This window comes from Parasteatoda tepidariorum, chromosome 9 (genome assembly GCF_043381705.1).
Source record: "Parasteatoda tepidariorum isolate YZ-2023 chromosome 9, CAS_Ptep_4.0, whole genome shotgun sequence".
In the NCBI taxonomy this organism is placed as follows: domain Eukaryota; kingdom Metazoa; phylum Arthropoda; class Arachnida; order Araneae; family Theridiidae; genus Parasteatoda; species Parasteatoda tepidariorum.
Window position 1 is genome coordinate 23,092,737 of NC_092212.1, and position 22,968 is coordinate 23,115,704.

General features: G+C 26.8%; 2 protein-coding genes across 2 annotated transcripts in view; both read right to left on the minus strand.

Annotated features, from left to right (window-relative positions):
* Nucleotides 1-422: 422 nt before the first annotated feature.
* On the minus strand, nucleotides 423-18,442 carry LOC107440936 (alpha-taxilin). Its single transcript, XM_016054026.3, has 9 exons — nucleotides 18,299-18,442; nucleotides 16,237-16,910; nucleotides 14,371-14,479; nucleotides 11,925-12,175; nucleotides 9,658-9,852; nucleotides 7,832-8,119; nucleotides 6,732-6,827; nucleotides 5,400-5,523; nucleotides 423-2,480 (listed from the first exon to the last, which is right to left on the minus strand). Exons 2-9 carry the CDS (start codon nucleotides 16,900-16,902, stop codon nucleotides 2,404-2,406), a joined length of 1,806 nt encoding a protein of 601 aa, XP_015909512.2. The 5' UTR covers nucleotides 16,903-16,910; nucleotides 18,299-18,442; the 3' UTR covers nucleotides 423-2,403.
* Nucleotides 18,443-20,395: 1,953 nt separating this feature from the next.
* LOC107440951 (DDB1- and CUL4-associated factor 6) overlaps nucleotides 20,396-22,968 on the minus strand; it is a gene marked incomplete in the record, with an annotated part of 37,536 nt that continues 34,963 nt past the window's right edge. Inside the window, 1 exon segment of the mRNA XM_071185262.1 lies at nucleotides 20,396-22,907.

The window sequence follows — 22,968 nt, forward strand, 5'->3', positions numbered from 1 at the left end:
TTCTTTACAAAGATAAGGCAAGGTGACAGGAGAAAGATTGATTTTTCGGTGGTGAAATAGCTTAACAATATTTTTAGTTATGGATAAGGCAAAAAGTTTTATTTACATGCTTTAAAAATGGTGAAAAGTTGAATTTTTTTTAGCTTGCAATTTATTTTGAAAAAGTTGTGTCCGGTTTGTAGAGATAAAAAACGTTTCAGGACCAAAATGACTGTCCGGTTACGGGAGTGTCCGCTTTGCGGAGAATATACGCAATGGTTTATTCATAGAAGATTCCCGGGGAATTAAAAATATGTCCGTATTGAGAGGCGTTCGTTTTGCAGGAGTGTCCATAACAGGAGGTTTCACTGTATATGTAAAAACTACTTAAAGTGAAATTGTAATATTATTAGTATCACAAAATAAGTTTGCTATCAATAATGAACAGTTTCAATTTTTTATTATTCTCTTATATAAATGCATAACAATCCGACAATGAATATGTCATATTTAAGAACATGTAATTTTTTAAAAAAAGAAATACTTATATTACTTTCCTGACACATTTAACAAAGAAAATAATACCACCCAACAAACTTACATTCAAATAACACAGGAGACTAAAAAATGTCTTTAAAAGCCACAGTTGCATTAATAAATAAATTTAAGAAATTCTGACATTTTTAAGTCCTTAAAAGTTACAATCACAAAACAAAAGCATTGTGTGTGAGATAAATACAGGCAAGAAAAAGATAGCATGATTGCTATGGAATTAATTAAATTTAGTCAAAAGCAAAATTTAAAATGAGCTAACAATTATTCTATCACTGATGAAATTTTAATTCATAAGCAAATTTATTTCAGTGAATATTAGCATCATAAAGTTTTTATTGAATTTACACCATGAGAAGTTTGCTTTGTAGAATTTGGCTACCAAGAAAAATAATCAAGTCTTTGGAAAAATAAGAATACATAAACTATTTTGAACTTTAACAAATTTAGTAGATAAAATATTTTTAATAGTATTTTATTTAACAAAAATTGTTAAAGAAGAAATCTTCAATTTAAAATCCTTTTGAAATTACATGATTAAGAAATTCTTATTCTAGTCTGTTATGCAGCTTAGTACTACTGGTTGACTTAATATTGATGACAAATCTGTAATCAATATTGAAATACTGAACTATATTATTTTTATAAATGAATCTATACAGTACATATTAAGGCTGAAATTGCCTAATATTAATATAAAAAAACTGTACTTGAAATTAGAATAAAAATATAATTTTTAAATTTTGCGCAACATATGAACTATTGTTATGGAGTAATTTGTAACCCTAAAATTATCTTGAAATCAAAAAACAAATATTTAAAAAGAGAAAACTATTACTAACATTTCAGTTAAAGTATTATTTCTATGGAAATAGTATATGGAAGCACTATATGGGTTATTGAAATGAATGTAGGGTTTAATAACTGAAAGTCTACAAAAGGATGTGCTGTAACTCTCTGTTATGAATTAGTAGGTTTAAAGTTGAGCAAATTTTAAAAGCTTATTTTATCATATTATATAACACAAATATGAAATTATCCAATACTTTATTACTAGGTTACAACAGCCTAAATAACTTAAAATAATGTAAAATTTTATTTACGAATATTTTTTTATTATTTGTAAATAAATTGTTCATAAGACTTATGTTAAATATTTTTATGACTAAAAGTTTCACTCTGTTGCAAAATTCATGTCATAGAAGATTTTTTAAGACTAGTTAGTTTTAAAAAATTGCTTTAATATTCAATAGATAATAAAAAATGGTTGTAAATCACATAACTCCATAAAAAATACATTGACACAAAAAAATATAAAGCTCAAATAAATAAAAGAACGCTACAAGTCAAAATTGTGCTCAGAAATTTTTTCACTAAATAAATCATTAAAACAATATTTGGAAGTCTTACAAAATTTTAATTTGTTCTATTCCAGTTTTAATAAAATTCCAAGCTATCAATGGTAACATATCACTTTTTTTAATCCTCAAACTTACTACTTTAAATAGTTAAATTGAATGTAGTATAATTTTTATGGATTTAAACTAGAGCCAAATATCATTGTGTTTAATTTCATTTTAAATAAAAAGTTATTACGTTTTATCCAAACAATACACAAAATTAACAAACAAAATACTTCTCAACATAATCACTATAAACTAAAAAAAGTTATCTTAAGAACTATATGCATATGCAGAAACTATATGCATATTGAAGAGCTAAAGACAAAAATTATGAGCAAATAAAACGTTTACTATACCATATAATTTATAAGTAATTTAAATATTTTAGTAATACATAATGAAAGTGATCAGTCAATGTCACAGGATTCAATTACACTCATGGACACTCCTATATTTTAATAATATAATTTCATGAACTACTAGTAGCCACGTCAAGAGATTCAGTAGATGGCAAAGGCACATTTTGTTCATTCTGGCAGTCTCCAGCTAAAAAATAATTATGATATAACAGCTACATATTATAAACTGGGGAAAATAATGTTGCTTAAAGTGTTATCCAAAATTAATCAAACACATGGGATATTAAGTGGGAAAAAAATAAACCACACATTCCTCATAAAAGTGGTTTATTTTGATCGACTTATGTCTAATTACGATGATGCTATAAAAAGTGAAAAATTAAAAAATAGTATTGCTTCAAATATTGTCTAGTAATCAGACACTTAGGATGCTACAGAAATATTTTTTTAATGTGGGAAAAATTAAAAAATAACTGGGAAAAGTTAAAAAAATAATATTGCTTAAAATGTTATCCAATATTAATTGATCACATTGAATATTAAGTGGAATAAAATAATCTACAAATTACAAAAACAATGTTGCTTAAAAGGTTGTCCTATATTTATACATAAGATTGGATGCTTATTGGAATAAAATAACTATTTATTTTTTATACAAATGATTTATTTTATTCCACTTAGTATTCAATGATATTGATGTTGATCAGTACATATTATAAATAGGGAAAAATTAGAAAATGTTTTTAAAAATGTTATCCAGGACACATTGGAAGCAAAATAGAAAAAATAATCATGTGTTTCCTATGTCGTCAATTCAAGATAACTTGAATCCAACAGAAAAATTCAAAAGCTACGACCTATCAAAAGTTTAACTGCTAGTTTCAGTTTATAACTTGAAAATGTTGACAATTATGTTTTGAGAAGGGATTCATATTGTTAAAAAAACTCATTTGGCATTAATTTTATTTTTTGTAAATTATTATTTCATTCATTATTTTGAAATAATTCTATGCTTCATCACTTTGTTTTTCTTTGTGATTGTATTTCTATTTACATCATTAATAAGATGAATTTTATCTTCCATATTAAATGTTTTAAATTTTCCCTAACACACCTTTAGGGGTGAATACTTTTTCCTCACAAACTCTATTAGCGAATTATAAGATCCAGAACTCATTGATTTTGAAAATAATGATAAATATGAATGCTAAGTGGAAATCTTTCATTTTCAAATTCCAGTATATTATTGATGCTGACGGAATAAGAAATCAAATTTTATCTTTTTTTACAAGCGATATTCATTATTGTAAATANGCCAACCAGAGGTTAATTTTCCAAATTCACATTTTACATTGCTTACACATTATACTAAAAGTATAAAATAGTTCAGAAAAATAATAGCTGCAAAATTCGCAGAAACTACCAGTTCTAAGCGGCATGCCAAAAGCTTGGTTGCCAAAATGTCATTCCGTCACGCAAATAAAAAGTTCGTAAAATTAAAAGTAAAAAAGATAGAAAATCCTGTTTTTTTAGTTTAAGGAGCGCATTATGCCAATAATAATGATATGCATGAGAAAAAAAATTTGTTATTTGAAATTAGATACATAGAAACTTCAATTAATTGTTATTTTGCAAGTCAAAATGTCATTCCGTCACATATGGAATTGCCCCACTATGTTTTTCTTCAAGATTGTACATATTTCTATTTACATCATAAATAAGATACATTTTAACTTTCATATTAAAATTTTTTAATTTTTCCTAAGACACCTTTGGGGGTGAATACTTTTTCCTCAAAAACTCTATTAGCAAATTATAAATATGGGAAGATCATCCAGAACTCAGTGATTTTGAAAATAATGAGATAAATATGAATGCTAAGTGGAAATCTTTCATTTTCAAATTCCAGTATATTATTGATGCTGACGGAATAAGAAATCAAATTTTATCTTTTTTTGCAAGCAATATTCATTATTGTAAACAGATTAAAAGAGGGGGGGCCAGAAATTATTACCTCCTTTATTGTGGTTAACTTTTTATTTTATTATTACAATTAGTTTCCTTTTTGCTTTATTCAGTTTTAAGGATTTTAAAGCTTTGAGTCAAATCAAGTTAGAGGGAATAAAAATCGAGTAATCAAGAATAAGAAGTTAAAAATGAAAGGGCCAGGACTTCATTAAAATATTGAGTTATAGTAATGTTTGAAATTTAGCAAATTAACAAGTAATAAAGATGGTTGTTTATTATTATTTTTAAATTTGTAAATGCATTTAGTGCTAGTTTAATATTAATTGAACAATAAAACTAATTCATAAAAGCAATAAAACTAATTTAGAAAAGTAAAACTAATTGTGAAAATATGTTGGTCATTATTTTGTGGATCCCTTAAGTAAACTATATTTACAAGTGATTATTACCATTTTTATTTAAAACTGTTAAAATAATCATGAAATTTTTATTTAATGTCAAAAGTAATATAAGTTGATATCCAAACAACTTTTTAAAATTGATATAAACAAAGCTAAAGAAGCTGAATGAAAAACATTGCACTATTATGTCGTAAAATAAATAAGCCAGGTTCAGTACAAAAATCATTAACTGGCCAAGCAAATGTTGGTATCAATTTTTTTAAATCATAAATTAATGTTATTAAAGTAAACATACACTCAGTAAATTATTTGTTAATTGTAGTCTTTTAAAATTTTATGTTTAGATTGAAAATATTGATATGATTAAAAAAGAAAAATATGATTTATTTACTTAGTATAAATATGCTTAAAAATAATTTTAAAAAAAAGCAATTGGTAAAAGAATTGGTTGGAAAAAATATATAATATTATTTTAATAATGTAAAACGTATTTGATCATAAAATTTAAAATAAAATATTTTATTGTACATCTATTGATTATAAGATTCAGTTACACAATACAAAAAATACATATTTACAATATAAGTCATTATGCAAATTAAACATGAACATTTCAGACTAATATTTGTTTATATGAGAAAAAATATAATAATTTACTTTATTCTATAAACATTACTATTGAGAATGGACGTTTATATAGCTTGCACCTTATGAAGAAGTAGAAAAAAATTGCTTACTTGCAGTTAAAGCATTTAACTCATTCCTTAAATCATTTCTCTCAGCTTGTAAAGCTCTGCACAATTTTTCTAGAGTTAGTATTCTTTGTTGTGCATTTGCATTTTCCCTGTCTTGTTTTTCTTTCTACAATAAAATATCCAAATATTTAACCTGCTTGTGATAATAAAAATTATATTAAAAAGACGTTTTTAAACATGCTATTAAAATCTGTTTAGCATATTATTAGAAAACAAGGTTACTTGCAAAAATGAATTATAGTAAAGAGGTATCACCAAGGTTTATCTACTTACAACGAAAATAATTATAAATTTTATTTATTATGATTTTTCTAGAATCCAGTATATCAGTAAAATATAGTGAAACTTTCACAGATTTAATGTCAAGATATCATTATCTTATATTTTTTGTATAAGTTAACTTTTGAATTCACACTTTGAAAATTAAATTTTTAATAAATTACAATTAATAGTTAAAAATTGTTGCAGTTTTGATTGTGTTATATTTGCACTATTTTTCATGTCTTTGTGTTGATCATACTGAGCATGTAATTTTTTTAGACTTAGCATAATTTATTATGTATTGGGAAATGTATTTGAGTTCTAATGAATTACTGATAAAGTTGGCAACCCTCCCCCATTGATGCAATTTAATAGGCTTAAAAGAAACTTTATTCACTGAATAAAAAAAGTAAATATAAAAAAAAANTATTATGTATTGGGAAATGTATTTGAGTTCTAATGAATTACTGATAAAGTTGGCACCCCTCCCCCATTGATGCAATTTAATAGGCTTAAAAGAAACTTTATTCACTGAATAAAAACAGTAAATAGGTAATAATTAAAAAAAAATCTAATTTCTCAATAAGAAGAAAAAAAACTGATTTAGAGTATTTTATGTTTAGAGTCAGTAGAACTTGTACCTTTTTACTGGCATTTAATTCCTCATGTGTTTTGTACTAGCAACTTTGGGTTTATGTTTGATAGCATAAGAGCAATGTACAGCTGGATTCCCAAACTCAAAGAAATTAAATATTCTACACTCTTTGTAAATACAGTAGGTGCCTCAAGGTTATGCGATTTCCTCACTCTGAATTTCCATGGTTTTGTCAAATGTGTCTTATAATGTTATTCAGTATATTCCAACTTCTTACTGAAATACACTGCCAAAGGAAAATCATGACAATTTTTTTTAAGTTTAGAGCAACATAACACCTGTGTACGCAAACAGAAGATACTTTTATCTATTTTTAGATGAATCAACCTGATATTAGGCATTCTTCATTTATTTATATTTGCTGTATTAAAACATATTAAAAAATTGTTTGCACTTACATGACTTATCATATCTAAGAGGGCTTTGTTGCTACTTTCCCACTTTTGTTTGTACACATTGGTTTCTTTTTCAAGTTTCTTTATCTTTTTGGAAGTCTGAAACAAAAAAGTTATTTTATTTACTTATATTTTGTTCAAATATATTTTTTAAAGTCAAAATCATAAAAAGTTTAAAGTATTTTCTTTATATGAAATATGGTATTTAACAAACAAATTTAAATAAGTAAGCTTATAAATGATTTAATCGAATTATGGAGTTTTTTAATTTTACAAACATCCAAAAAAGCTAGAAAAAATAGATTGATAATTGATACAAAATTAATTGCTAGTACAAATTTGTATAATTACTTACATTCTGAATTTAGAATTACTAAATAAAATAACATGTCACACAAAAATCCTAGACAAAACTGTTAAATTAGTTATCTAGAAATTTATATACTTAGCATTTGTGTGTGTTAAGCTACTTAAAACAATTTTTTAAAAAAAAATAAAGTTTTATAAAATCTAATATAGGGTCATGTATTTATCAGTTCTTTAAAACCTTATTATCATTCATAGCATTAGAAATATGTTAAAGAAAATAATTGTCAAGTTACTTTTCACAAAATCAAACATAAAACATTTACATTGTTTTTTCAATTTCAGGGTGGGACTTTTTTTTGTTTAGTATTATTTCACATTAACTCCTCTCTCTCTCAGCGGTGCGACAGCCCACAGAGGGCCAAGGCCTACTGTGCCCATCTCAGTTTTCTTGACCTTTGGGCTCTGGGGTGAAGGAGCAGATGTTCCGGTTAGGTGGTCAGCCGAACATTAACTCCTTGTATACTAAAAAAGTTTTGAATCTCAGATTTAAGTAAATAAAATAACTGTTATTCAAACTTGAAATTAAGGACAAAATTTTTGATCAGGGCTGATCACTAAGAAATTAAACAAAAATTACTACTCAACAAATTCTACTAGCTTTTTTAACACGAAAAAAATCACTATATTCACTATAAGCTAATTTATAAATATACATACAACATACTCTATTTTCTAAAAATAAAATTTAAATATACACATTTTGAGAAAATTACAATATATAAATATTAACTTACTGCATCCATATCAGATTTGAATGTTGCAAATACTTTACTACTGTTGGTAAGAACTGATTGGAATTCCTCATATTTATTTGTATAATCTCCCAATTCAGTTCTAAGCTGAAGTTCATTTGCAGTAAGTAAAGTGCATTTCTTTTGCAATTCACTCATATTTTCTAACAATGTCTGTTTTTCTCTGAGGAACTTTTCAGTTTCTTGCTTTAATTCCAAATTAACTTTTGCACACTTGGCATTTGCTAACTGAGCTTCTAACTCTTTATGTTGAACAATCTTTTTCATATTCTAAAAACAAAATTAACATTGGTGTATTATTTAGCTAGTATTCATTATTATATAATAATATTGTGAATATTCTGTAATACTAAAAACTACTTAAACTAAATAAAAACTAAACATTTCACTTAAAATATATTCTTTTAAATAATTAACTTAGTTCACGATAGTGAATGATCNACAATCTTTTTCATATTCTATAAACAAAATTAACATTGGTGTATTATTTAGCTAGCATTCATTATTATATAATAATATTGTGAATATTCTGTAATACTAAAAACTACTTAAAAAACTAAATAAAAACTAAACAACTCACTTAAAATATATTCTTTTAAATAATTAACTTAGTTCACAATAGTGAATGATCCGTTAACAAGTAATGGTTTTAAAAAGTTTGCCGTAACATACAACTTTAAACTTTGAAGAAAGATATATATATTGTTTAAAAACATATAATAATTCTGACCTAGAGTAAAAAAGGTTTCATTGCTTTAGAAACATAAAAAGTTTTATGCTAAAAAATCAGCTAAAATTTCAGACACCTATGTAGCATTGTTAAAAAATTTTTTACATGTTCAGCCAGGCTTAGTTTCTGAAATACAGACCCGAATTAAACTTTTACATTAACATCTTTTTCAAGGGCATATAAATGAAAACATATTAAATTAATAAGAGTAAAAAAAATTTAATTAATAATATACCTACAACATTTTTATTTTAGGTATAAAATAAAAGTATATGTTAACAAATTGGAAAGTTTGGAAAAAGCAAAGTATTAGGCACAAATAAGCATTGATGAAGTTGTTTTGCTTTGATATTCAAAATGTTATTTAGTATGAATAAAATAAAATATAGTCTACTTTTGCATGTTTTTATTTCAGCTATTTAACTACTTATTTAATGAAATTATTAGTGTAATACCTTCATTTTTCAAAAAGGCAAAACAGCGAAAGGAAACATATCTGATGAGTAGGATTGAATTTTAGACAAACTTACACATAGAAGAAATTCACCTACTCTTATTTGTAGAATTTCATTTAAGATTTGAAGTTGATGAAACGTAAGAGTTATATAATTGATATTTATCACTTTCTGATGATTTCTATAACATTTCAATTTTGGTGTTTATTATTTTTTATTTTCTTACATTTCGACAAAACATTTTCAATAAAAATAAGCATTATAAAGGGAATAAAAAACAAGCTAACTCTGTTTTATAAATTCTTATTTATAATTAAAATATTAATATTTCAGTCTTATGAAGTAAAATAGATTTTTCTCTCTCTTGCTTTGGTTTCGTTTATTAAATTATAATTGGTATTGCCAAGATGCCATAAGACATCTATCTTGATGATTCTTGTCAAAATTAGAAGAGGCATTAAATGCTTATTTTATAATGTTTTTGAGTAAATGATCTTCCGTTCCGGAATAAAAGAATGAAAAATGTATGTTAGATCCGAATTTTTGGCAATATAATTTTTAAGTCCTGCTATGAATGTTAAAATATGCAATTATGAGAGAAAAAAAAATAATGTTAATCTCACTTCTTCCCACACAGAATAATTATCCATCAACATCTTCAGCTTTTGAGAAAGTTCAGCATTTTCTTCTCTTAATGCTGTATTCCTCTTTGAGTTTTCTTGCATCAAGGTACTGATGTCATTAAGAGTAGTTTGAAATTTATTGGCTACTTCTTTTCTTTTCTCTTCTTCTTCCTTGATTCGAATAAGGCTTTCCTCCTGAATTATAGTGAAAGAATTTAGGATAGGTAAGTAACACAGAGAAATATTAATGGAATTACAAATGCCTTCAAAATAACAATCGGAGCAATGGCAACTTTTAGATTATTTTCTTTTCTTTAAGTGATGGAAAAAAAGATAGCAATTAATTTACGTAAGTATTCAGAAACTAAAAGAGTATACACAATTTATTAAGGAGAAGACATTACTTTTTAAAATAGTCTTTCCATATACATTATTAACATAATTACTATAACATTATAATGTCTGAATCTGATTACCAGATTTTCCATAGTAAAAGGTAGACACTTGTGAGTTATCAATGTTTAAAATAAAATTTCAATGCTATTCTTTATAATACTTAATTGGAGAACATAAAAATTAATGCTGGCAATTAATTTGCGTAAGTATTCTGAAACTAAGAGAGCATACATGATTTATTAATTTGAAGGCATAACTTTTTTAAATAGTTTTTCTATCAACAGTATTAACATATTTACTATAACATTATAATGCCTAAATCTGATTACAGACTTTCCATAATAAAAGGTAGACACTTGTGAGTTATCAGTGTTTAAAATATAATTTCAACTCTTTAATACTTAAAAATTGTAATATTAAAGTATTTACTTGTAATAGTTTTTTCTACGTTATTCATTGAGAAAGCTATGTATTGAAATGAAATTTCTGTACAAACTTGTCAAAATGTGAAATGCTTAGTTAGTTAAGTTAGTATGGACACAAAAAATTGCATAACTGACAAAAAATAAAAGGTCACTTATAAATTGCAAAAATGTATAAGTGATGTTCCAAAAAATCGGAAAATTTGTCTTTTTCACAGATTTCAAAAGTTATTTTGTACAGTTTTTCAGTTATTCTAATATATAGCTCTTCATGGATGACAGAAAAATTTGAATTATCACAAACTTTTGGCTAATTAAATCGAAGAAAAATATTAAAAAGATTAACTTTTTAATTTTGATGAATAAAATAATTATGAAACTCATGCCTAGAGATTTTCAACCTAAAATTTGATAAAAATTTTAGATTCATTTTTTAACTTTTTTATTTATAAACGTAAATATTTATAGACACCATGTCATTTCTGTGTAATTTCTATTTGAAATAAATTTCTCAAATAATAATAAACTTTTCTAATTATCTAATCTCCACAAAAACATTACAAAACTCTTTACTAAAAATTTAATTTTGTCTTATATGCAGATACCTGTAACATACATGAACATGCAAACGCAGTTCACAGAAAATTTTTTATCTTCATAATAACTTTTTTAACATTACGCATTATTATACAAATTCTGATTATAACAAAATACTGAATAGTAGAGTACGCTAAAAAGTATAATATTATATGTATATATATATATATATATATATATACACACATATAAATATATGGTCAAAATGTCTATATTCTACTTCTACCCTGCAGTTAATTTTAGAAAAATCTGATAACAGTAACAGAATTTGGTAAGTCAAAAACTAGCTTTATTAACTACTATAAAACTACTAAATTTAAAGAAAAATGGGCTGATATGTAGAACAATCAAAAAATAAAAACACTTATGAAATTTTCATAAAAATTAAAACTTTTTAGACTAAAAAATGATCAAAAAAATTTATCAAGATTTATAATTAAAAGTAAAGTTAGAGATAGCATGTTAATATTAGCAGGACACAATTAACAATAAAGCAAAGAAAAAAAATGCAGTGAAATAATATATTTTAAGCTTTTAGGGCAAATTAAAATCTTATAATTCATTACTAAAAATTTAATTTTGCCTTATGTGTAGACAAAATAAAAATAATCATTGGCCAAAGAATGACAAACAAAAAAGAAATCAGCGAGATTTATAATTAATATAGTTAAATTTCAGATAGTGTATTAATATTAGCAGGATACAATTAATGCTAAAGAAAAGAAAAAAATGCAGTAAAATAACATATCTTAACCTTTCAGATTATATTAAAATTTCAACATAAATATGTATACACAAAGATTGCAAAAAATGAAAAAGAATTTTGAATGCTTATCAAAATTATAAACTAACTTTCACAGCTTTGCTTTGTCTTTGCATTTCTCGGCAAAGACTTTCTAATCGTGATTTAGCAAGTATCATTCTATTCAATTCGGCTTGTAATGATTCTTTTTCTCTCTGCTGAGAAACAACTTGTTTCTCGAGCTGTTTTAGCCTCGGTTCAAACAATCTGAGATCTTCCAATGTTTCTAAATGCTTCTTACATAGCTGCTGAAGCTTCTCTTCGGTAGATGAGTAACCTGATAAGGATTTAAGTATCTGATCTGCAAAAGTAACAATTCTCATTGAAATAGTAATATTAACGTCAATGCTCGAAACTGTCAGCTTTTAAAAATTTATGAGATTATTTATTCATTTTAGATTTTGAAGAGTATAATAATCTGTAAAGTGATACAGGTAAGAGTTAGCATGGAGGAAATTTTGTATTTTCTGGGATTGTAAGTGACTATATGCTGGATATTCCTAAAGGAATAAATAAAGTAATATAATACTAAAAACTGCAATTATTTTTTAAAATCTTATAAGGCTATTTCTACATTCTGTGCTATGTCTCATACTATAAATTAAAGAAATGCAGGTCAAAGTTTGCAATAGTGAAATTTTTTTATAGCCAGGGATAGCCAAAGATTACACATTAGGTCTACCAGTCAACCATTTAAATGAAAAATAAATTTGTTTAACTTTAATAATATGTCAACAATGCTTAACCATTATTAGCTGTGGACGTTTACTTGTAGATACTGGTACTGGTCAATCATGAATTTATAGAGAATAAAATATGTTTGCTTGAAATTTATTGCAAATTGAAGAAAAAAAAGATGTAAAAATTCAAAAGATACTTAAATAATTTAACTATATAATTTGAAGATTTTAAAAATACTTTAAAAATTAGCAGCTGTTTTTATATGCGAGACTAAATAACAACATAACATTATTTCTAAACATGTATTATAAATTATTTCTAGATATATAATGAGTAGGCACACTAATCAATGTTAAACCAATGATAAAACTCTTTTAACAGTTTAGCAACATATTAGTACTTTTTATGAGCTGTGTACATTTACATAATATATAGGTTAAAAAACAAAGACAACTAATCACTGAGATTTATTTAATTTTTTTAAAAATTAAACTAAGTGGTATTTTTTTAACAATATAACTAAAATTTTAATTTATAAAAATTTAAATTGAATTCCTGTTGATTAGTTATTGATAATCATATTGCAAGAAATCGATTGGCTGGTTCACTAAGTTATGTTAAATCATTATTTTAAATAACTAAGTTATATCAAATAAAGCAAACTAAGACAAAATATAATTTTAAAAAAATTCTTGAGCAAACAGAGAACCATCATTTTAAGAGAACTCAATTGTTCTAAAATTTAACATAGATTCTTGTTTTCATCCAAATGTCTGCAATAAATTTTTTATATCTCTGATGTTTTGGATGTAAAATCCAAAATTAAATTAACAAACATTGGGGTAATATCTGCTTCAACATCAATAAACACAAATATCACAAAAGGACAATAATAGGCTTATATCTTTCATTACATCAATGAGTTTAGGTAAAAATCATTTTTACATAATAGTGATAATTTACAGCATAGATCAGGGGTGGCCAACATGCGGCTCGCGAGCCACATGCTTTGTGGCTCTTGATAAATGTACCCGAGTTCCTTTTTCATTTCTGTGCTATTATATTTTAAAAAATTATTATCATTCAGTAAGTGTTTCAAAATGTCTTTTAAATTACGGAGAACAAATACGAAAGACTAAGTGCAACGTTGCTCAATTCAAGGTGAGTTTTCCATTTCCAACATAATTATGACACAAAAAGCATCTGGAGAATTAGAATTAATAGAGATGCAAAAAGATCAAGCTCTACAATTAAAATATAAGTCGACATTGATGGCTGAGTTTTGGAAATTTGTACCAGAATCGAAATAACCTGAATTAAAAAAGGCTGTCTGTCGAATTATTTCAATATTTGGAACAACATACTTATGTGAATCATTTTATTCCACTTTAAAATTCGTGAAATCCAAAGACCGATCAGTATAAACTAACCAGCATCTCAAAAAATTACTGAGAAGTGCTGTCACCAATTATTCACCAAATTCTAAAGAATTATCAAGAGAAGTAAAATAAATGTGTTTAATTTTTAATATTTAAATTCAATACACATATTTCGTACTTTGACTTTTTTTCATATGTTTTCAATAAATATAATTTATGTAAGAAAAAAAATTTTAATAACTTTTTTGCATACCTTTTAAATACGTATTTAATTGCAGCGAAAAATTTCAAATTTTGAAAAATGGCTCGACTATTAAGGAGCTTGGCCACCCCTGGCATAGATCATCAAGCTTTAATTAGAAATATATAGAAATAATAGGCAGTAAAAATTCAAAACAGACAATGAAATTATAAAATGTATTGTAAAAAATCTCACCAACTGTCTTCTCCCCCTTCTTTTTGGAAATTACACTTTTAGATTTTTTAGCAATTTTGCTGTCTTCAGAAGAAACAACAGTTTTTGACTCATTTTCTTTAGTAGCAGGCTACAACAAAAATAAATATTTTGACTTATGTAAAATGGCACTACATGTTATTATTATAGTTTAAAAACTCAAAATAAAAACTGCAATAATAAAATCATAATTAATACTTTGTGCACACACCTCTATTAATTTTAAAAAAAAAATTGATCTTTTGAAAAGTAAGCTTTGGATATAAAAAACAATTCGATAACTGTCAACTTTTGTTCTGTTCAAATAAAATACACTTTCTAATTATATTAAAAGGTTATTTTAAAGCAGAATTTCAAAAAAAAAAAATCGCTAGCACTTAAAAAATTGATTAAATGATTACCAGGTCTTTTATTTTTTTAGTAAAAAGTGATTTCTTTGCAATAATGGTAAAATATAGGGATATTTCCGTAGTCTGATCTGCCAAGCCAACTACAATCGCCAAATTGATTTTAAATGGGAAAAATTTAAAAAAACATATAGAGGTTTGATCGGGGAGGACTACGAGTTGGTCCTTATCAGTGATTTTTTTTAGTTTCTCGGTTGGAGCTGCCCAGAAGTTGCGTAGTCTTGGCAATTATTCTGCCACTGATCATGAATACGGAAATCTCCCCTAAAATTTTAACATAAACATAAATATCAAAGCTTCTATTTTGATACCACTTTGACCTTAAATGTAGAATCATCAGCAAAGTGTGAAAATATTGACTATAATGCAATTATAGAAAATATCCAAGTTAAATTTATATGATAGTTTAACTTTGTAAATAAAAATCAGTTATAACAATATATAAACACTATTCATACATATTTATTTTTTATTCGAATTTATGCTGTTTTTTCATCAGAAGGTCATTTAAGTATTTCTTTTGAATTTACCCTGTTATCTGTGAAGGAAAAAAAATGATTAAAGATATAGATTTTTGAAAGATAAATTCTGTATTCCATGACAAATATATTTGGAACAGCAAGGAAATATATTACCCACAGAACTACACCTGTCCATAGCATAACCTCTTCATCACAATACACCTAATTAACTCTTTTTTTTATTATTAAATTTTCTTACACAACTTAAGAACATTTCTAAATTGGTAACTGTCCTGTGGCTAATTAAAATCACCAAAGCCCCAAAACTTTTTGTACTTCAAAATTTTTTTAAGAAATAAATTTTTTTTTTATAAAGACAAATATAAGCGGCATTGAGCAGCTGACCCAATTATGAGTTTACCACTATCAATGTTCAACTCTAGCCTTGTTTTTTTTAACCCAGTCCTGAAGACAAGGGAACTTCTGGATCAAGCATTAGGACAGGCTAGCCTTTTAAATAGACTAACCCAGAATTTACATTGCATGAAGAGGAAATCTTCACAGTTAGCCCAACGGCAAAGAAATTCTAAAACGTGATTTTGCCTAACACTAAGGATATTTTATGTCAGCACAGTGGTCCGTGCGAGCTAAGAGCAAAATTTGTTTCGACTAGCCAACGCTACCTTAGGTTCATTCGGAGGGAAGAGTTCTATTTCATGTGGGTAGCTGCAAGTTTTATCTTTTGAATTTACCTTTCTAATAATTTTTTTTAACTTTAGTTTCTAGTCTGCCACTGCCTGGTTAATGCCAATTATTTTCATGCAAGTATAGATACAGAAATCATCTCCATAATGCAAAATCATACTTTAAAATAAAGAAAAGGTCTCTTTTCAAAGGGCACATTTATCTCCAGCACTACAGATTATACATCTTAACAATTTATATTCTATTGAATTAAGTTTAAAATTTTTTTATCCTACCTTTCCTTTTTGAACTTGACTAGAATTTTGAGCATCGAGAAACGATTTAGTTTCTGATGTACCAGCATTTGTATCCTGTTCTGTGTCGACATTATTGTTATAAGAATTTTCAGACGAAGCATCAGAATTACATATTTCTTCACAGGAACCTTGAAGACTTTCTGGTAAACAGATATCACAACGATTTTCCTCTGTGTCTTTTAATACATTAGCTGGTAAATCAGAATTGTTATCGGCATTGTTTGAAGCTGATAGTTGATTTTGATTTTTCAAGCAACCATCTACGGTATTATTGAAATCAGCTATTTTTTGATTCAGTGTAGCTTCTAGCTCACTTGAATCATCCACTTCTGTGATGACAACATTTCCTCTTGAATTTAAAACATCAGATATAGTCTTTTTAAGGACTTGCGCAGTACTACTACAGACATTAATTATCTCTTTATACGAATCATTACCACTGACAAGTGAAACAGAATTATCCATTGTGAGTGTTGGATCTAAAGCAGATGGTATTATGTCACTCAGATCAATGTCATTATAATCATCGGTCAAATCGTCTTCAATGACTGGACATTCGTTTAAATTAGACTGAGTGTTTGCTGTATTCACTGAAGCATCAGAACTCTTATTACAGCCTTCCATAGTATTTTCAACTGTATTCATAGCAGAACCTAGAAAATAAAGCATAAATAAATTACTTAACTAAACTCAGTGGCACAACAGCCCATAGAGGGTCAAGGTCTACTGTGCCTATCGCAGTTTTCTTGACATACAGCTATGGGGTGCAGGAGCAGATGTTCCGGTTCGGTGGTTAGTCGAATGCAAACCCCCAGTGTTTAGTCCCCAAGCATGCTTGGTACTAATTTTATCAATCCACTGAAGGGATGAAAGACTAAGTCAAATATGCCTGGTTCGAGGATTGAACCCAGGACCCATAATGCCAAATAAATTACTAAGAAACAAAACATACTTTCAGTATTACTACTAGCTAACTATTACTTTACTACTAGCCTAAACTTGGTTATACAATACAATATTAGCAAATTTCAGTAGCTTTTTACGCAATCTGAATGTTATTTAATGTTTCTTTTTTATGTATACATATATATATATATATTTTATAAAGTAGAGACGNAAAAAAAAAAAATTACATTTATCTAAATTGCTATACACTGGGAATTATTTCCTTAAAGTAAAGTTTTAATTTAAATTTAAGAAATATTTCTTAACAAAAAATTACCCGTTTATAAACTTCCTTTGCAATTTTAACAAACTGTGTAAAATTATAGTTAGGTTAGCTGAAGTAAAGTTTGTTCGAAAACAGCTAAGAACATGTAATAAATCAATTTCAAACTTTATTTAAGCAATATTAAAGCTTTTATTAAGCAATAACCAATAACCAAGCATATAAGAAACCACAAATTAAAAAGTAATAAATAAGTTATGTTTGCAATAATAGTTATGCTTCTTAAAACATGCAAATAAGTTCATTGTTATAAAATATTTCTTTTTAAATTTATTTTGCCAACTTAAAATAGCTCATTACCATGCTAAAACATAAAAAAGAAATTTGAAAGTAAAAAACGACATCACAATTTTATCTAAGGACTGAATAGTTGTAGGAAACTGTCAAACATATGTGACAAAATTAACTGCTGCATGATTAGGAAAATTTGATTCACCTTTTAATAAAATATTAAATGCATTATAAAATTTGACTGCTGAGGTAAGACTTATAACAAAAACATTTCGACTTAACCATCTAAAAATTGTATGCACTCTGTTTAATTTTGTAAAATATGCTATTCAAAAATTTTAATACATTAGGATATTAACCAGTTTTGAATTGAGGAATTTAACAAGACAAAAACAATTGCAGTAATTTTCCACTCTTTTTATCAAAAAAATTAACACTTTTAGCAAATTTTTTTAAATAAACATTATTTTCGCTGATAAATACAGTCTCAATTCAATGTTCATAGCACATTTTAAAAAGCATGCTTGCTTTCATGATTAATTATTTGATATGAAATTTAAAACATGCAATATGCTTTCCTACCTTTATATTTTTTTTTTAACTTCGAGCTTTTAATAATTTCTTTATAAATTATAGCAAAATAATTACTAAATTATTTAATTTCTGCACTTCACTTAGCAGATTCTGAAACTTGAGACGGCAAAATGTGTTGCCACAAATAATTTATTGAAGTAGCTAAATGATGTAGGAAATTCAATGACTGTTTTGGTCCTCCTGTTTCTCCTAATGTCAGTTTAGAAACCTGGTTGGTTTTAGACTCGAGAATGGCTTCGGAGTCTTGTTCATTAGTCAAATGAACACGGTGTTCACTCACCCGGCAAGATCGAAAGTTTTTTGTATGTATAGGAATAATTCGTCCAGTTAATGAATATAATTCGAATCTCTGGGTTGATGTGACTATTATGCAAAATAGAAAAAAAAAGAAGCATTTTCCATGAACTAAAGTCCATGAATAGAAAACATTTTGAAATTATATTAGAAAATTCTAATCTCTACCAAAGAACATAGGGTCGCAAATCACGTTGAGAGGCTGAAAATCATGTTAGCTCAGAAACTGAGCATTGTAAGCAGTTGCCGCATCTTCGATCGCTGAGGAGAACATAAAAAAAAACAAAAAAAAAACAGAAACTTAATTAGCGATATTTTACACATTGTATGTAATTTGCTTTCACGAAGTTACTTCTGCACATTATGCCCCTCCAGATGCATAATCAATTTTGATGTAATACACCCAAAGAAGCAAATTGGAGTTGCGTGACGTGCTGTATGGTTTTCACAGTCCCCAGGTCTCAATCTAGATGATCTCATAGAGCGAATTGTCATCTCTCCTGCTGACATTAAAAGCGTATCTGGCATATTCCAGTAAAAAAATCGACTCGTATAAAAGCATATCTGGTATAAACGAATCTCGAGATTCGTTTTTGTCACTGTAGACTCATTATGTCAGTTGGCAACCTCTTGTAACAATTAATCAAATAAACCTTTTAACAGTTAGCAAGTTCGTAACATCTTTTTGTACTTGTTTTCAAACTTAACCTCGAAACCTTTATGAATTTTTTTGCGATTTTCACCCATTCAGCTACTCCATTTTCTATGGTAAAATTTCATCCAATTTATATCTTTTATACTCTCACTGAATTTGTTGGTCGATTGCTTCTTCAACCCTTTGACGTAGACGGGACACCGGTGTCCCTTTTATATATGTTTTTCCTGACGATCGAACTACAAATAAAAATATATTTAGGTATTTTTCAATTATAAGAAACTGATTAATAGTTACTAAAAAAATACGTTAGATTACAGGAGTTATATTTTAACTGAAATATAAAATCCCAAAAAATGTAGTTTGAATTTTTTTAAACATTCATATTCAAAAATTGATTCAGAAATTTCAGTGATGAATAACTGTTTCTCTTCTCTTAGTTTTAGATAACAGAGAATTCAAAATATTAATGTTTGGAAGTGAGCTGTGTTAGGAAGATTTTACCTTTAACCCAGATAAAGAAACCAGTGTTTCATATTGAATTTTATAACCATAAATTATTAAAAAGCTAAATATAATAATTTTAATTTATTTCGACCTTAATAAAAAAAAGTAAGAAAAATATGTTTAATAAAAATTCTGTCTCAAAGGGCAAAAACTTATGATGACAGTGGTGAACTGCTATGCCTGCATATAATACTAATTTTAGTGAGATAGTGAAAGTGGGAATTTTTTAGTTGTGAGTAATTGTTGTCTTTTTTTTCTTTTTAAAAAAAAAGCTGTTGTTTTCAGAGTCGTCCGCTTCTAATTTGAATTAACATACCGTCAAACGAGAATGCACACTTGTGAAACACTGAAAGTCATATAGTTCGAATGAAGTGGCAGATCAGACGAGTCTTGTATTAACATACCCTGTATTAATAGATTTAAGCTATTGATACACTAACACTTGAGAGCTCTGCTCAGGTAGAAAACAAGCTCTATGAATCATAGGAGCTTAGTGTTGGTAGGTGCACTGTAACATTAACACCTCCTACATACCCTAAAATTTTATTTCTTAGATTTTTAGGCACCCTGTACACATAAAATAGAAATTAATTTGTTTGAAGATAGTACAAAATAATGTGACAACAACATAAGTATCTTAACTATTTATTTACAACCTTTCACACAACATTGCCCATAACCTTTCAAGCTACATAATGTTAGTGAAAGAAAAAGTTGAAGCTCTAAACCTACAATAAATAAAATTTCAACAGAATAAATATTCTCAGGATAAGAGAGTTGTGAATGATTTTAATTTTATAAATAGTTGGAAATAATACTTCAATTGCAGTGTAACAAATTTATCAAAAACAAGGAAACATCTATCTCAATATCATTCAAAAGATTCAGTTAATGCAATAACTAATTATATTAACAGAAATTACAAATATATTTGACATTTTAAATAAGAATTTTCAATAATATTTTAAATAAAATAAGGGTTTGAAAAAATTCCAACAGAATATGTAAACAAAACAATTCTTCCACATATGAAAAACAAACAATTCAAATAAATAAAACATTTCAACAAGCAAGCCACATTTTTTTCATCTCACTAGTTAGGGGTGATTGCTATTGAATGCATTAAACACAGCAGCTAAAGAATTTTTTTTATCGAATTGTATTAAATTAATTTAAGTTATGCATTATAAAATTAAAACACTTTTAGCATTTAATAATAATATTAAACAATAAGATTTAATACAATATTTAATTACAACATTTAAAACATATTTCTACTTCAAGGATATTAACTTCAAAACTTAAATATAATTTTAAAAATGAAATTAATTAGATTTTTTTGAATAATAATTTGACAGGTTGATAAGGATTTGACAATGTTAATAATTTATAACTGAAATAAGAAACACACAAAATTTTTTAAAAACAAAATACAGGCAAAACAATAATGAATTGAATAAAGCTTGATGAGCAATAACAATTATTTTCTTATGCTAAAATTTCGACGTCTTGAACACTTTTTTTTATACAGTAATACACAGAACTTTACTTTTAATAACTGGTTAAACATATTATTCAAACATATCTAGACACAAATTAAATTACTGTATCAATGAATACTGCGCTTGTGAGTAAACAATTATTTTCAGGCACTGTACCAATGACTTAAGTAATTTACAGACATTGCTTGCTTGTACTTCTCCTCAAATGCACAATTAATAAACCTGATTTTGGGAATAAAAGCCAGCTTTTCAACGCTACTTTTTAATGAACTGTTTTTTAGACAAAACCAGCTCTATGGTGAAAAATGATGATTGGCACAGCATATCATGTGACCATATCCAAAGTAAGGGTGTTTTGATCCAGAACTGGTTCAAATTTAGAGATATTCTTTTGAGCTGCTAATGTAGAGACACTGCTTTCAGTAAATCTGAAGTAAATGGAGTGCATAAAATGCTCTTACCGTTAGAATTTGGTAGATATAACATAACTAACTGCGTTCATAGATTGCATTATAGAACACTTCTATAACATGCATTATAGAAGTTTAGGGTTAACTAAAAGTTCAGTTTTTCCAAAGATTCCATTTCTACATCAAATAAATTCTTAATCTATTTCCACATAAATACTTCACAAATTTCCAGTACTCCTAGTAGATCACATCACTATATATATGAAACACTTCTTGCTTTCATGGAAATCATTGTTTTAAATCAAAAATTTTCTCCCTAAAAATGAAGCTTATCATTATGTTTTCTCAAGTCTCTTCGAATACAAGGTGATTCAGTACAGTAGATATCATCTTGGAGGAGACGAAGACTGAACAAACGTTTTATGGGCCCCTTCCTCAAAGAGCAAAAAGCCTTGTTTTCATATTTTGTAGATCCTTTACACAAAATTGTAGTTTTTATAGAGGTATAAAGAATTTATCTGCAAACTTCTTTAAAAAAAAACTAATTAATAAACACTATATTTTTTGGGAGAAATTTTTGTTGGACCTTCAGCAGTCCTGGGACAATTGCCTCTCTCCTACCCATGAGTACCAGGGCCCCAAGATAAGGCACCACCACCTCACCAAATGCGATAAAATCGTAATTTTGGCGAATAAAATTGTGTTTTGGTGAATGATTTTTTCCACTGGGAGGAAAAATATATCTAAAAATTGTTAAGACCTGCATTTGGCGAATACTTTCAAATATTGGCGAATACTTTTGATATTTGGCTAATTTACTGGGCCCTGAGTATGGTATTCAGGAGGATACACCATAAGGAAATACTTTAAAATATTACAATTCATAAATATTTTATGAATTGTAATAATCCATATGATTTTCCAGAGTAATGGACTTTGTAATACTTTTTCAGATGTAGAAAGATGGACTTAAAAAGTTTTTATAATTGCTTAAGGTTACAAGAAATTTTTTATTGCATACATTGGAATAATCATCTATAATAGATAAATATAGATTGCTGCAATTATCCAATTTTTTCAGTCAAATTTGTACAGCTTTTTAAATGGAAAGCTTTCTTTTACATGCTTAAATATAGAAATCAGATATAATGGTTCAAAAGCCAGAATTAATTATACTGGACCAAACATAAACTACAACACATACTTCAGGTAAGCTGATCAATAGTAAGCTCAACAAAAAAAAAAAAAAAAAANTCCACTGCCTAACAGGCATAAAACAAAAAAAAAAAA